Source organism: Delphinus delphis, chromosome 11 (assembly GCF_949987515.2).
Source record: "Delphinus delphis chromosome 11, mDelDel1.2, whole genome shotgun sequence".
Classification (NCBI taxonomy): domain Eukaryota; kingdom Metazoa; phylum Chordata; class Mammalia; order Artiodactyla; family Delphinidae; genus Delphinus; species Delphinus delphis.
In genome coordinates, this window is record NC_082693.1 from 82,179,992 (window position 1) to 82,196,932 (window position 16,941).

General features: G+C 36.9%; 1 protein-coding gene across 2 annotated transcripts in view; it reads left to right on the forward strand.

Moving 5' to 3' along the window:
* UTP20 (UTP20 small subunit processome component) overlaps positions 1-16,941 on the forward strand; it is a 91,883-nt gene that overhangs the window by 47,760 nt on the left and 27,182 nt on the right. For both annotated transcript variants that reach the window (XM_060025460.1, XM_060025461.1), the window contains 12 exons: positions 2,655-2,798; positions 3,387-3,466; positions 6,349-6,566; positions 7,078-7,222; positions 8,437-8,524; positions 9,396-9,539; positions 9,736-9,786; positions 9,891-10,043; positions 11,363-11,518; positions 11,847-11,987; positions 12,578-12,715; positions 16,647-16,786. In XM_060025460.1, the coding sequence (XP_059881443.1) occupies positions 2,655-2,798; positions 3,387-3,466; positions 6,349-6,566; positions 7,078-7,222; positions 8,437-8,524; positions 9,396-9,539; positions 9,736-9,786; positions 9,891-10,043; positions 11,363-11,518; positions 11,847-11,987; positions 12,578-12,715; positions 16,647-16,786 (1,598 nt within the window). The remainder of the gene's footprint in view (positions 1-2,654; positions 2,799-3,386; positions 3,467-6,348; positions 6,567-7,077; positions 7,223-8,436; positions 8,525-9,395; positions 9,540-9,735; positions 9,787-9,890; positions 10,044-11,362; positions 11,519-11,846; positions 11,988-12,577; positions 12,716-16,646; positions 16,787-16,941) is intronic.

Sequence of the window (16,941 nt, forward strand, 5' to 3'; positions counted from 1 at the left end):
CTTGGCCTCCCCAAGTCACACAACTGTCTCCTCATTTTAAGAAGATTGTTGGATTCTCCCTGGGCTCTTCCTTTCCACACTAAGGCCTGAAACTCTGCAGGCAGGAAGCCGGGGACTGTGTAGGACTCATCTCATCTGTTTCCCCTCTTTCAGCGATTACTGTCCTCTGTTGCCTGCTGTCCAGTGTCCAGAAATCATTGTTTCATATATTCTATTCAGCTTTTTAGTGTCTTGAGAGGGGAGGACAAAATCTGGTCCCTGTCACTTCATCTTGACTAGAAGCAGTAAAACCACGCGAAAGGAGCAGGCAGAACAGTCCTCTGACTTAACACAGGGCTGGGAACAGCTCGTGTTCCCAAAAGCCAGAGCAGAAACCTCATGAGACCTGGGGCATCAGGGAGAGTCCTTGGAAGGGGATTGCCTCAGTAGTGGAGCCAGATTAGCCCAAGCATAAAGGCTGCTATGACACCACTAACAAAGCTTAAGATGATCAAACATTTTCCTAATAAATTAACTGCATCCCTGTTCAGAAACTTTTAGATGATTTAAATGAAACTAGAACTCACAGTGTCTGACATCTAGTCAGGTATTACCAGGCATGCAAAGAAAGGAAGATTTTGCCCATAATGAAGAGAAAAACCAATGGATAGAAGCAGACCCAGAAATGACACAGGTAGTAGAATCAGACAAGGACATTAAAACAGCTGTTAGAAATACACTCCATATATTCACAGAAGTAGAGGAAAGCATGAGCATGTTAGGGAAAGACATGAAGCTGTAAAGGATTTAAAATGAGGGAATGTGGTAGGAAGTGACCCATCTGGAGGTGGATGGGTGCTGCTCTTACTAGGGTGTTCAGGGCCACCTCTAAAGAGGTGATATTTGAGCTGATACCTCCCCAGACAATGGAAGAACATTTCAGGCAGAGAAAATGACTAGTAGTACAGAGTCCTGAGGTGGAACGTTCTTGACACATCCTGAGAAGAGACAGGAGGCTGAGGTGGCTAGAGCACAAGGAGCGAGATGTGTAAGATGAGGTCAGGAGGTGGGTAGGGGCTCGTAGGCTATGACGAGGAGCTGGATTTACTCTGAAGTGTACTTGGAAACCTCTGAGAGGTTTGAAAGCAAGGGAATGATAAGGTCAGTTTGATGTTCCAAAACTTATCGCTTTGCTCGGTGGAAAGAGGCTGTGTAGGGCCAGGAGTGGAAGCTGAAAAGGGGTCTTAGAAGTTTTTTTGTCTGTGTTACATGAGAGCTTCAGGGCCATAGGGAGAATTGTGTGAGAATTTTAGTTTTTACCTTATAGTGAGGGATAGTGACTACCTATACATGGCTATGTTAAGTCATGAAACGTTACAGTTTGTATAAACCCTCTGTAAGTCCTCTGACTTTCTGGTTAACTTAGAAGATGTTACTCAGGAATGCAGTCTTTCTCCTGAGTCAACAATCAGTAACTCAAAGGATCATTTATGTAATTTCACAGTTCATTAGACAGTGAGGTGCTAGCCTTCCAGACACGTAGAGCTTTCTTTTCTGTTCTTTTCTTTTTTTTTTTTTTAATTCTTGGACAAGTCCAAGGAATTCCTTGAGGTTCTGTAATGGATTATTGCACGGTAATATGCTCAAGTGAGTTAAAGTTCTACATTTGTGTGTTTGAGCTAAGTTACACATTTACCTTTTTGTATCTTTCAGATCCTCCAGGGCATTGACTGACACTGAAATAGGTGTCTTGAGGGTTCTTGAGGGTCCTTATGGTTTGGGTTTGTTTTTGTTTTGTTTTGTTTTTGTACATTTAAGCAATGAGGTACTTCGTGAATGTCCATAAACTCAGTCACATGGACTGTTCCTCTAGGAATTAAAGCCGCCAGTTGCTCATTTTCAGGATTTTTCTCCAGTTTACTCAACAGTTACTGGGAAGTCAGGGCAGCTGATTACAGAAGAGAAGAGTACATGCAGATCCTACTTGATTGGATGGGAATAGGGGAAAGGGCGGGGTCTGATTTGGTGTCATGTTTGCCAAGGTTAGTTTCTTACTACTCCGGGGGATCATGATACCATGCTTTTTCAAATATCCATAATAGTTTCTATTTTTCACCAAACATGATCTAGCAGATAATGAAAATATTGCCAGTAGAATTGAAGCAGAACAGAATGACTTGTAATTGTGTCACCTTCTTATGCTTGCCTGTCGTCTCCTCTCTTTGTAACTTGTATAATGAGATAATTAGCTAAAAGTGAATGTTAGAAACTTGATGGGTATGTGAACTATCATGATTCCTCAGACTTTTGCATAGCAAAGCAATGGCATCCTTGTTCATAGTCTCTTGAATTTAAAGTGTACAGTTTCAGAAAAGTAAAACAATGTAGAATACAAAACAGCTGTTCCCACTGAGACTTTGTTTTTCCCTAAGGACACAGTGTGATTTTACTGGGCCTGATAATAGAACACATCTCACCACTTGGTTTTCTTAAGTATGCTTTCCCCTCTTGTTCAATAAGAAAAGCAGTATGACTTACTCAGTTGGCGTTTCCACGTGGATCAGAGCTTCGTAACAGGATCCCAGCTTGATTCTTCACCACCTGAGCAGGAGTGCCGCCCTGAGGAGTCAAGAATAAAAGCGATATCTTTTTAATAGAAGATCTTTATTTTACAGATACAGCTGAGGTTTATTAACCCACTGAAAAATTTAAGACGTCTTGGAATCAAAATGGTAACTGATATCTTTTTGGATTGGGAGTCCTATCAGTTCAGAACAGAAGAAATTGATGCTGTATTTCATGGTGCAGTTTGGCCCCAGGTAAAGCTTGATTTCTCTGTTCTGCCTGGATACCTTCTGCTTTTTCCTTTAATACTGCTTCACCAGCACAGTCTGCACCCAGCCACGAATGCTAATCCGGGTCTTTTCTTTCACATCAAGCCTTTCTTTGCTTCTGCAAGTTTTAGAACACTTTTCTTTGCCTCCACTACCACCTAAAGCTCCAGAGCTAGTTTCTCCAATACCATAGCGTTCATACTTAAGGCTAATTTGAATATGACTGTTGTCTCAAGCAAATGTAACCTAACTTTTGTAGCACCTCACATAGTATGCCTCTGGGTTTTGACAAGCATGAGGGAAAATACACAGGGTTTTTTCTTATTTCCTTGTTTGATTTCTCTGGTTGTCCCCACTTGATGATGATAACTGATGTAGTTATAGCTAAGACTAGGAGAGACTTGATTTTAGGAAAGATTTCTCACTACTCAGTTTGTCCTTTAAATGTTTATCTCTTGGCTCTTTTTTTCTCTGGTGTGATTTGTGTTCTTGTTCTGCTTTTCAGTTGTTTGGTTTTTCCTACAATTCTGTGTATGTTCTTATTTTGTATTCTGTTTTTATTTTGTGTCCTAGATCAGCAGGCTTGGATCTGAGAGTCAGTATTCTCCTACTCCTCTGCTGAAGCTAATTAGTATCTGGTGCAGAAATGCAAGGTATAATCTTTTTTTTTTTTTTTTGCCTTTGTTTTAGACTAACTGGTCAAGGGAACTAGTAATGTAATTTATGCTCTTTCCACACAGTGACCTACTTTCAGTGCAGTTAAAAAGAATAAGGCAGTTGAATCTCAAAATACATAGTTTGAAGAAAAATACAAGTTGCTAAATAATAGGTGTAGTATGTTCCAGGAAAAATGCTTTTATATGTGTATGTATGTGTGTATAAATACAAAATGAAATAGAAAATGGATCAAGGCTACATGAGAAACAATGTCACCGTAGCAAGTGGAGGTTTGGTGAGCTGGAGTGGGGAAGGGAGACTTTTCATGATATATCTTTGGAGTGTTTGAATTACTTATAACAATAAAAAAAGGAAAAAATAGATAAAGCAACATTTTGCAATTTAATATAAATTAAAATTGTAGAGTGTATATTATATCAAGACTTACACATTTTTAGCTATTTTTACAATTTCATTAAAACTTGAAAATTAGGGATTTCCCTGGCGGTCCAGTGATTAGGACTCTGTGCTTCCACTACAGCGGGCCCAGTTTCCATCCCTGGTTGGGGAACTAATATCCCTCAAGCTGTGTGGCATGGCCAAAAAAAAAAAGAATTGAAAATTGAAAATCAGTAGTATTGGAGGGCTTCCCTGGTGGTGCAGTGGTTAAGAATCCACCTGCCAAAGCAGGGGACATGGGTTCGATCTCTGGTCCTGGAAGATCCCACATGCCACAGAGCAACTGGGCCCATGCTCCACAACTACTGAGCCTGTGCCCTAGAGCCCGTGAGCCACAACTACTGAGCCCACGCGCTGCAGCTACTGAAGCCCGTGTGCCTAGAACCCATGCTCCTCAACAACAGAAGTCACCACAATGAGAAGCCCGCGCACCGCAATGAAGAGTAGCCCCCGCTCGCCGCAACTAGAGAAAGCCTGCACCCAGCAACAAAGACCCAGCGCAGCCAAAACTAAATAAATTTTTTAAAAAAGAAGAAAATTAGTAGTATTGGGATTGATATGGCTGTTCTTCCAATGTGTAGTGATTGTATCAGCAGTTTGATTTGACCTGGCAAAGGGAAAAACAGATGTGAAACACACTAGGTAGTTATATCATCACCCAAATATTACAATTTTGCATGTTTGCTTAAAAATAAAAGCTGATTTGTAATTCGCATTCTGTCATTTTCCCGGTTCCCACTTAAAAATTTCACAAGCTTTTTGGATTTTTTAGGTCATTGTCTTCTGTTCTTTGTAAAACTCCATCTAAATATGCATACAGTGCTAATGGTCACAAATCAGTATCCTTTTGTGGACATTATGAGCCATTTACAGAACCTTCATCTACTGATGGTTCAGAGATGCTGTGTTACAGACCAAATGAATATTTGCTGAAGAATGTGGGAACTTTCAGTAAAGTGGGGATGTGAGAAACCTATTTTGTTTATCTCAGTAATGGAAACAGACTTAATTTGCCCTGGCCTATTTTGAAGAATAAAAGATAGAATAAAAGAAAATGTGTTTATTATTGATTCAGTGATGTTAAAATCTTGGCATCAGTTTTTACAAAATTGGGATCATACCTTATAGCTAGCTTTTGATTTTGTTTTTTTCATGTAAATTATGTCACGAACGTTTCCCCATGTCATTAAATAGTCTTCAAAAACAATACCTTGCCATTGGCTTCCTCAGGAAAGCCTGTTTTATGTTTACTGTCATAAAGGCTCTTTTCATTTATTTCCCAATTTGAGAAAGCAATTTCATATCTTGTTTTTTCATTGGACATTTATAAGCAGCACTTCATAGGCATACTTGAGAAATATTTTATAATTGTGTCATTGTTATACAGATAAGCCATGAAGGACTTTCATCCAAGAAGACTTTACAGTAGTGACTTGGTTTAGGTATTAGTTGGGTCCTTACTCAGGTATAGATCACATCATTGGATGCCACCTCATTCTCTTCTACAAGTTCTCTCTCGTTGACAATGGAGATACAATATGTAAAGTATCTTGCTTGGTGCCTGCACGTACTATCCCCAGTATCTGTTGGACAAAGATGTATGAGTACAACCTCTTAGAACTTTTCTTTCAGTCTGTCAGGACTAAGTGTGTTAAAGTGCTTGAGCTCTTTTTCCAGAGATGATGAATTGGTAAAGCCAAACTATTTGAATTTTTTCAGTTTGGCCTTCCTACTGATTGTTGGGATTGCATCTCTGGCTGTAAAACAATTGCTAGTTTGCCCGTGGCTGGAAAGCTTTTGTGTTCTCTACCTTTTTGGGTATCATTTGTGTGAGCCTTTCATTACCAGGGATGGATTCATCTCCCTCCCTTGACAAATTATCCTAATCTGAATGTTGCATATCCTAATTCAGCAAATATTTGTTTCGTCTGTGGTCTGTACTCCTAATTTTCACGTTGTAGTACATGGTTTTTATGTGAGCATATAAACATTCATATTCTAGAAGGCTTATAATTGAAAAATAGCCTGTCTTTAATACATTTCTTTTAGAACTAGGGCTTAGACTGCAGTTCACAGCTCAGGTCTATGACTTATTAGCTCATTAGCTTTAGACAGTTCTCAATTTCTTCATCTGTAATGTGGAGATAAGGATACCACCTTAACATAGAGATGTTGTGAGGGTTAAATGAGAAATAAACATAAAGTGCGTAGATAATATAATCGTTGTATGGTGCCTGGAATTATTATCCATCAAATTTTAGATTTTAAAGTAATTTCCCTTCTGAGTAATCTTATTAACATTCATATGCACACATACACATATATATTCATTAAACTCTATGAAAATTCATATGGAACGTGTTTTTAGAAATAAACATATTGAAAAAGAAGATGACTATTTTAGTGTTTTTTCTTGCAGATATTTCCCTTTCCTGGCTAAACAGAAACCTGGGCACCCGGAATGTGATATCCTGACCAATGTTTTTGCGATTCTCTCAGCAAAGAACCTCTCTGAAGCCACAGCTAGTATTGTGATGGAAATAGCCGATGACCTTCTTAGCCTTCCAGATTTTGAACCCACAGAAACAGTTTTGAGCTTACCTGTGACAGGATGTGTATACACAGAAAGTGCAGATGGTATGTAAGCTGTACAGAGCAAACAATTCTTATACTTCTGAGGTATCATTTGTGCCCTCAGAATGGAAAAGTTGATAGAATCTCTTTTTATAACTTACTCTATTAAAAGAGTTTCTTTTCTCTAGGAATTAATACCAATTTATATAAGCTGAATTTTCTTTGCAGTAGGTAGAAATTCGGATTATTTACGCTCCAGAAAGCTCAACTATCCTTCAGGACATTATCAGATGATTTCCACTGTCATGTCTCTGAATTCTTACCAAATTATCCTAACAGTTCTCTTACTACTACCCAAAATGGTTTAAATCCTCAAGGGTCTCATATAAAATTTTAATTTAGCTACTGATATAGATGTTTTGACTAAGAAGAAAGTTATTTAATATTTAGAGTTGAAATATATTAAATTTTCATGGTAATTGAGTGCTTTCCTTTTCTGTCATTAGGAAGATATTGTACAGTTAGCTTTTAAGAGCATAGTTAATTAAAATCAGTACATTTATCACTGTTTCAGAGTCTATCACGATAGGAGGACGATTAATTCTACCTCGTGTACCTGCAATTCTCCAGTATCTCAGCAAAACCACAATAAGTGCAGAAAAGGTGAAAAAGAAGAAGAATAGAGCACAAGTCAGTAAGGAACTGGGCATTCTTTCAAAGTAAGTGATACATTTGGTCCTTAAAAGATAACATTACCACCTGTAGTTTTAATTTTTTTTAATTATGCTTGGTTTTTCATTTGTTTTAACAAGGTAATAAGCTAAAAAAGTTTTCAGTATTTTAAATGTCCTCCATTTTTAAGTTAATGTAGAATTCTCCTCTGCTGGAATAAACCTTTTATGACATCTGCCTTTATTTAATTATAAAAGATAACAGACTTTTCAAAATTCTAAGGTAGACTAATAGATTTGCCTGTTTATTAGCCTTTACGTATTTTGTTCAATTAAAATTTCGAGTTATGTGAGATCACATAGTTGTGGTTTTTTTTTTAAGTGTGATTGATAAAAATAATTTAAAAGAGCAGGTTGCTGTATTTGTTCTTTTAAGAGTCAAGAAGATCTTGCAAGGGTTTTTAAAGATTCTCTTTAAAGATTCTCTCTATACTGCTAGACCTGGTAATATACAATTGTGATTTCTATAAAGTGCCTGGTTAGTGAATCTGAGTGCACAAAATGATTCTATCTTAAAATCTAAATTGTTACAGGACTTAGTTGTTGAAAGTTTATTTTTTCTGTTACTTTCAGCAACGATAAAAAAATGATATATTAGAATCTTCCAGGAACTTCTTTTAAATGTTTTATTTATACTAGTGTATTTCTAAGTTTTGCAGAATGGGAAACCATGGGAAATATACTTACTAAATTTTATCATAGGCTACGTGATAGTGAGAAGATGATGAGTGATTAGGCACCAGAAAGACTAGGTTTGAAAGACCTGCTCTGTGACATCAACTTCTCTGAGCCACAGTTTTCTCCGGGCAAAGTGGGGTTAATAATGCCTACATTATAGGGCTGTTTTGGGAGTTATATGGAAATGTATATAAAACCTAAAACAAGTCTTAGCACTTAAAATGTTGTTTCTTTGCGAAATAAGTAATTATCAATTACTAATTATAGGATTGGAGTTTACTATAACCCACCTACACAATCAGATATTACAAAAGCAATAGAATAGTAGCCACCAACCTGAAGTTGGAGGGAAATAAGAGTGGGCACTGCTAAATAACTGAGTTAAGCTTTTTACATATACACACATACTTAAAAGCCACCTGGGTCTTTCATCACTGAATTTTTTTTACGAAAAGTTTAACTTGGAGAAATACTCTTAACTTATGTATCTTCCTTACATATTCCATTTTTTTTTCCTTCTCCAGGATCAGCAAGTTTATGAAAGAAAAAGAACAAAGTTCTCTGCTCATTACACTGCTCCTGCCTTTCCTCCACCGTGGCAATATTGCTCAGGCATGAATTCACAGCACATTTATTTGTCTTTGAAGTGGCACTTTATTTTTAGGTTTATTTGTAAACAATAATTTTATTGGTTAGATTCTGTGATGTATTTATCCCAGAGTATTTGTGAAAAGACTTCATACAAAAACATAAAATTGAAAACAGAGGAGAAAACTGGGGACAGAAAGAGGAATGGGGGCAGGCGAGAAGGTGGAGACCTCATCATCTACCATTACAGTAAAAGTCTCAAACCCTTTATTTTCCTTTGTTTAGCTTCTAATCCATTTCAGGATTTTTTCCCCTCTCTGACTTTGATCAATAACAAATCTGCAACCTGAGACACGCATTGATCTTAAATATGGTGACAGTGGCAAACTGAATGAAAAGTCACTGTTTTAATATTCAGGCATAGTTTAGAGTTTCTGATGTGATTTTCAAACCATAGTTCAGTCTTGATGAAAAGAGTCTTCCCATTTTGCACACTCATTTATAAGGCCTTAGGAGTTGTACTGAATGACTCCTACTCTATAGTAATTCAGTTTAGAAGACCACAGATTTGTGAACGACCAGAAGTGTGTATTTTTCCTCAGCAAGTTCATTTTTCTTGGCTCTTTAGCTAGAAAATAGAAGAAATTATTTTTCAAAACCATGCATATTTCCTATTAGAATTAAAGGAAGAAACTGTTAATGGACACTATTATAGGTTTTCGGTTAAGTTAAAATGCTAAGAACTTTTAAAAGACTATGAAATAACTTTTCTAAGTACTACTACTTTTACTTCTTATTTATACTTATTTGTTTTCTGTGCTATAATATATTAAAGCCAATTTGACCAGTTTTATAAATTACTGAAATACGATTTCTCTCAATATTTTTTCTTAAGGATACAGAGGTTGATATTCTGGTGACAGTACAAAACCTGTTGAAACATTGTCTGGAGCCTACGAGCTTCCTCAAGCCTCTAGCAAAACTCTTCTCAGTTATTAAGAACAAGTTGTCAAGACAGTTGCTTTGTACAGTTTTCCAGGTCTGTAATATTCATTTTTACCCCAAAATCACCCCTTTTTCAAAAGATAACTACGATGTGGAATGCATATTAGCAGCTTGCCTGGTGCTGATACGACGTTTCCATATATATTGGAGTGTGGCAGGGAGTCAAAGGGAGGCAGGCAGACAAGTTAAGGTTTTATTCACTAATAATATACTGCTTTCATTTCTTTTAGAGTCTTTCTGATTTTGATAGTGGATTAAAATATATTACTGATGTTGTCAAGGTAAGAAAGAAAATCTTATGTCTCTTTTGCTTCCAAAGTATTATTATTCCTTATTTAAAATTTATATACCTTCATTTATATGGTTTCAATGGCATTTCTCATAGCTTAACGCCTTTGATCAAAGACATCTTGATGATATCAACTTTGATGTTCGCTTCTCAGCGTTCCAGACCATCACCTCTTATATTAAAGAGATGCAAACCATGGACGTTAACTACCTAATTCCTGTTATGCATAATTGTTTCTATAACATGGAGGTAGGTTTTTATAACAAAAATTTATGAATTTTTTTTTATTGTTTTGATAATATGACTAAATGACCTAATTTGGTTTGGAGGGGGATGGGATTTTTAATATAAAATTTCTTTTAGTTGTAGAATATGTTGTTTGGCAAAGACCGTACTGTTATGCTCATGATTTGAAAGGCAGACATTTTGAATGAAATAATATATGTGGAAGCACTGTGAAAAGTCAAAAAGCTGTGTGTTAGAATAGGAAAATCCGCAGAGACGGAAAGTAAATTAGTGGTTACCAGGGGCTGTGAGGGGCGGGAAGAATGGAGAGAGTGACTTCTAATGGGTTTCCTTTGGGGGTGATGAAAATGTTCTGAAATTAGATAGTGGTGACGGTTGTAAAGCCTTCTGAATATACTGAAAACCATTGAATTGTACAATAAAAGGGTGAATTTCATAGTGTGTCAGTTAAATATCAATGTTTTAAGTTATGTAACTATATTATTTAAGTTTGCCCTCTTTTATTGATATAGTAGAAATAAAAGGGGTTTGCAACTATATTAAGTGCCATGTTGCTAAAATGAATTAAAACTCAAAAATGTGGAAAATGAAACCCTTGGTTAATAGTTAACTATGTAGTGACATCAGTAATCTTTTTGTGGCATTTTATAGTTGTTCATCTGATATTAAGGATTAAGTAATATAGGAAAAAGTAATCTCCCCATTTGGGCTCATTCTTCATATATCTTATCAAATTTTAACATGAGGGATCCTGAATCACTGCCTGGTTGGCTGAGTTGGGAATACTTTCTCTACACTCACAACCTGCATTCCTTAAACCAGGAACTCTGAAGCAGCTAACCAGAATTATACCAGCCAACTGTGTCACTGTAAGTGATCACCTGATTTTGAATATTGAAAACTGGCTTTAGTGAACCTTTTGTTCTGTTTGCTTTGAGAAATAAAGCTAATTAAAAAGTACATCTCTACATCAACTATACTTCAATAAAAAATGAAAAAAAGAAAAAGAAAAAAAATCTGTGATGGATAAAATACCAAATTTCTAAATAAAGGCAAAATCAGTAATATAAAAATAGTACATCTCATAGTATTTTCTGAAATTACTGACACTTCTCAGTAAGCATGACTTTTCAAAGTCACTTACTGTATTCCTCACAACCCTATGTTTGGTTCTTCCTTAAGTATGAAGTACCTGTGGGACATTTCTTAGTAGAGAGTTTTATACAGAACAGTGGCTAAATATTATAAACTCTTTCATTGGGAAATAATATTCAACATTATAGTTATTATACAGAATAATTTGGGTTTTTTCCTGTGTCCAGTTAGGAGACATGTCTTTAAGTGACAATGCAAGCATGTGCTTGATGAATATCATCAAAAGGCTTGCTGCTTTGAATGTCACAGAGAAAGAATATAGAGAAATCATTCATCGTTCACTCCTGGAGAAATTGAGGAAAGGATTGAAGAGCCAGACGGAGGTATTGGGGTTTGCAATTAAGTACTACTATCTGTGGGTTTTGTTTTTGTTTTTCCCTACTTCTGCTGTAGTTGTGTAGAAAAGCAGTCAGGCTTAGTACACTTAAGTAAAATACTTGATTGTATAAATATTCAGCAAACTTTTAACAGGGGAGTAGGAACGGAGAAGAGGGCAGTCACTTCTGATTTTATATAGTTTGTTGTTTCAGTGGGAATGTTTTACTTTATAAAAAATTGTAATGACTTTTTTGGTGTTTCTTTGTATTACCTAAGAAGCAAATTCTTTTTAAAATTAAAAAAAAATTTTTTTTCTCAACTCGATGTTTGCAGAGTATTCAACAAGATTATACCACGCTGCTTTCCTGTTTAATTCAAACCTTTCCAGATCAACCAGAATTTAAAGACTTGGTACAGCTAACTGATTGCCATGATCCAGAAATGGACTTCTTTGAGAATATGAAGCACATTCAGGTAGAAGACAATTATTCTTTCTTTTTCTTGTCTATAAACAAGTGTTTCAAACCGTTCTGTCTCATTTAAAAAGATACATTTTAGGGAATTCCCCGGCTGTCCGGTGGTTAGGACTCCACACTTTCACTGCCAAGGGCTGGGGTTCAATCCCTGGTCGGGGATCTAAGACTCCACAAGCCACACGGTGTGGCAAAAAAAAAAAAAAAAAGGAAAAGGAAAAAAAAGAAAAAGATACATTTTAATTTTCCAAAAAGTTCTGAGCTTCTCATTCCTTGGTCTTTGTGATCATCAGATTTGCATAGGAGATGATTGTTTCCTGGGGTCTGATTTCCTCAGTGGTATCACAAACCACAATAATAGTGTCACCTTTCCCTGCCATTTCCTAAGAAGTTGCTCTAGGATCCATTGGTAAAGAAATACTATGGATTATGTCTCTGAAAGCAAATCAAGGCACAAGTGTTTGCTCATGTAACACATGGACTGTATTTCACTCTTTTAATCTTTTCATGGAAGAGGAACATGATACTGAAATGGAGCTGGTTGTAGGTGAGATTATTCAGTGACTAATTCATATTTTATCTGACTCGTAGATCCACAGAAGAGCAAGAGCCTTGAAGAAATTGGCAAAACAACTAATGGAAGGCAAAATTGTGCTGTCTTCTAAATCTCTTCAGAATTACATCATGCCTTATGCCATGGCTCCAATTTTTGATGAGAAAATGATCAAGGTAGGGCATTAGATCTAGAAACCAGTAAGCTTCTCCTTGTACCATGACACACTTTTCCAAACTGTAGATGGGGTTGGTGGCATCCATACTGATGTTGTCACCATAATTACAGTCCTAGAATAGTTCTAAAGCCCTTAAAATTGTGCCTGGCACTTGCTCTAAATATGGTGGCTATTATTAGCGCACAAAGGCCAACCACAAAATGTTTGCTCGCTTAGAAATTATCACATTACTAAGATGGCATACTATTATTTTTGTATCATAGGCCTTAATTCTCATTGTTTACCCAAATGGCTCATAAGAAATGAAATAAAACAACAGCTGCCTTTTCTTTAGCTCTATACCAGGTACAGACACAATACTAAGTACTTTAATATGTAATCTGATTTCATCCTCACAACAACTCAACCCTATGAGGTAGGGACTGTTATTGTTTTATAGGGGAGTAAACTGAGAATATGTGAGGTTATAGAACTTTCTCAAAAATATAGAGTCAGAACTGGTATTTGAACTCAGAACGTCTTCACTTTTATACCTCATAGTGCGTAAGAACAGTGCCTGGCACATGGTAAAGACTTGATAAATATTTAAGTCTAACTGAGATAATATCAGGATTTGTGACTTGAATTTATACTGTTGATTATATGATCTTGTTCAAGGATAGGTTTCCTCTGTTATTTCCGGATATTCAAAAAATTTTTAAGAATTTCTAAAGTGGATAAAAGAATGCATCCCTAAATTCCAGTTTGAAGAGCCAGTAAGCAGCTCAGAGTTAGATGGCAGTAAAATAGGAAAGAGGTGTAGACAAAAAAAATAAATTATATTTAGCTTTAATTGGTATTGTTATGGTATACCTTTCTACAGTCTTTTATTTTTAACCTATTTGTTATTTTACTTTTAAAGTTGGTTTCTGGTAGGTAGCATATAGCTGAATCTTGCTTTTTTAAATCCAATCTGACAGTTTCTGCCTTTTAATTGGTTTTAGACCATTTGCATTTTATATGATTATTAATATGGTTGGGTTTAAATTTATGATCTTGTTATTTATTCTGCATTTGTTCTGTTTTTTTTTTTCCCTTTCCTCCTTTTCTTCTTCTATTGGATTAATTGGATATCCTTTAATGATTTTATTTTCTCTCCATTGGCTTATTAGCTATCTTTGTACTATTTTTTTTTCATAAGTTTTACCTGTATGTTAGTTTTAAACCACACAATACACTATTGTTGTTTTGGCTTCAAACCATCAATTATCTTTTAAAGAGATCCTTAAAACTAAAGAAAAGATCTTTTGTATTTGCTTCCATATTAGATCAGCAATTTCCAGTGCTCTTCATTCCTTTGTGTAGATGCAAATACTCATCCTGTATCATTTTACTTTTTTTTTTTTTTTTTTTTGCGGTACGCGGGCCTCTCACTGTTGTGGCCTCTCCCGTTGCGGAGCACAGGCTCTGGACGCGCAGGCTCAGCGGCCATGGCTCATGGGCCCAGCCGCTCCGCGGCATGTGGGATCTTCCCAGACCGGGGCACGAACCCGTGTCCCCTGCATCGGCAGGCGGACTCTTAACCACTGCGCCACCAGGGAAGCCCTCATTTTACTTTTGACAGGAAGACTTTCTTTAAATTTTTTGTAGTGCAGGTCTACTGGTAATGGATTCCTTCAGCTTTTGTTTGTCCTTTCTCATCTTTGTTTTTGAAAGATAATGTTTCTAGGTATGGAATTCTAATTTCACAGGTTTTGAGGTTTTTCCCAGTACTTTAAAGATACTACTCTACTGATTTCTGGTTTATATTGTCTCTAAAGGAAGTCATTCTTTGTTCCTCTGAGTGGAATATATCTTTTTCTTTTCCTGGCTGGCTTTAAAATTTTCTCTTTATCACTGACTTTAAGCCATTAAATTATGATGTGCCTTAGTGTCTTGTGCTTGGGGTTTGTTGAGCTTCTTGGATCTATAGATTTATAGTGTTTGTCAAACTTTGAAATTTTGGGCCATTACTTCTTCAAAGATATTTTTGTTTCCCGTTCTTGACTTTGGAGATTCCATTGTATTCCATTCCAAGTTGTCCCATAACTCACTGACACTCTTTTTTTTTTTTTTAAATAGTCTTTCTTTTTTCCCTTCTGGGTTTCATTTTGTTTCATTTTTCTATTACCAAGTCTTCAACTTCACTGATCTTTTCTTCTGCTCTGTCTAATCTACTTTTAATCCCATCCAATGTATCTTTCCTCAGAATTGGCTTTTCCATCTCTAAAAGTTCAATTTGGGCCTTTTTCTTACATGTCTCTCCTTAACATGCCCATGCTTTCCTTTTCCTTCTTGATCGAATGGAATATATCAATAATTATGTCAGTTGTTTTAATATCTGTGTCTACTATTAAGTCTGTATCATCTGTGTCATTTCTGTTTCCATTTCGATAGGTTGATTTTTCTTCTCATTAGAGTTATTTTCTGCTTCTTTGTATGCCTTGTAGCTATCTTTCAGATGCCAGACATTGTGAATGTGACTTTGCTGGGTGCTGGACGTTTTTGTATTTAAGTGTTCCTGAGAATTTTTTTCAGATGCAGTTGGGCTACTTGTGAGTAGTCTGGTCCTTTTTCTTTTTTATATTTATTTATTTATTTATTTTTGGCTGTGTTGGGTCTTTGTTGCTGCACGCGGGCTTTCTGTAGTTGTGGTGAGCAGGGGCTACTCTTCGTTGCGGTGCGCTGGCTTATGATTACGGTGGCTTCTCCTGTTGCGGAGCATGGGCTCTAGGCAAGTGGGCTTCAGTAGTTGTGGCACGTGGGCTTAGTAGTTGTGGCTCACAGGCTCTCTTAGAGCGCAGGCTCAGTAGTTGTGGTGCACGGGCTTAGTTGCTCCACGGCATGTGGGATCTTCCCAGACCAGGACTCGAACCCATGTCCCCTGCATTGGCAGGCAGATTCTTAACCACTGTGCCACGAGGGAAGTCCTGTCTGGTCCTTTTGAGGCTCGCTTTTAAGCTCTGTTAGGCACAAGCAGCCTTTAGTCTGGTGCTTACTTGAACCTACCACTGAGGCACTAACTTTCTGAGTACCTGAATACCTAATGCTTCATGTATCATGAGGTCTTTTTACTCTGGCTGATAGGAACATGATCTATTCTCATCCCTGTGTGGTCTTAGATGAGTGTTTCATCTTTTCCTTTTTGGTGGTTCTTTCCCTGTCTCCTCCTTACTCGTGTGTACTGATCAGTTCTCAGCTGAATCTTAAGGAGCTCTTTCTCTGGGCAGCTTTTCTCTGTGTAGCTCTCTTCTGTCTGGTTCTCTGCCCTGAGGACTCTAGCTCCACAGCCTCAACTCTGCCCCCTTAACTCAGGGAGACATGGGGCCCTTTTTGGGTTTCTTCTCATGTGCTGTGACCTGACAGTTATCCCCACACAATGAATTGGGGTAACTATACGGCTCATTTCATTTGTTTCCTTTCTCTCAGGAGTCACTGTCCTGCACTATTTGATGCCCAAAGTCTGAAAACTGTCTCATATATTTTTGTCTACTTTTCTGGTTTAAGGTGCGAGGGTACATCCAGCTCCTGTTCTCCATAGTGGTCTGAAAGAGCTCTCTCCGTTGCATCGTACTTACGAATGCTCAGCGGTGCAATCTGTAGTTGATTCTGACATTTGCCAACTTTTACACATTGAATTTACTTCATTCAGTCTGTAGGCTTGAACCAATCAGGGAGGTCTGAGTGGAATAGAAAACAAAATGTGTTAATATCCTTTAATGGGAGGAAGATGTCATTCCTTTCATTGACAGCATCTTTTCCTAGAGCTCGGGGAAAACAATGGAGTATAATTTGGGCATTCTTTCCTTTCTGTAATTGCTGATCACCTACTGTCTAAGCTTTTTAATGCACCAAGTTAGCTGTGTACTTTATTTGCAAATGCTTACTGATGCTCTTGATTTGTTTTACAGCATGAAAATATAACCATTGCTGCCACAGAGGTTATTGGAGCTATTTGCAAACATCTCTCTTGGTCGGCATATATATATTACTTGAAACATTTCATTCATGTCTTACAGGCGGGACAGATCAATCAAAAGTTGGGTGTCAGGTATGGTCAAACTGCTTATTTTTGTTTTGTCATTAAAATGTAAATTTTGGATTATTTTCTGAAACAACCTTTGTACAATCTCAGTTTACTTTTTACCTTGCATCAATGAGCTGATACTAAGACTTGTTAAACTGAAAAAATACCTAAGACTGGTA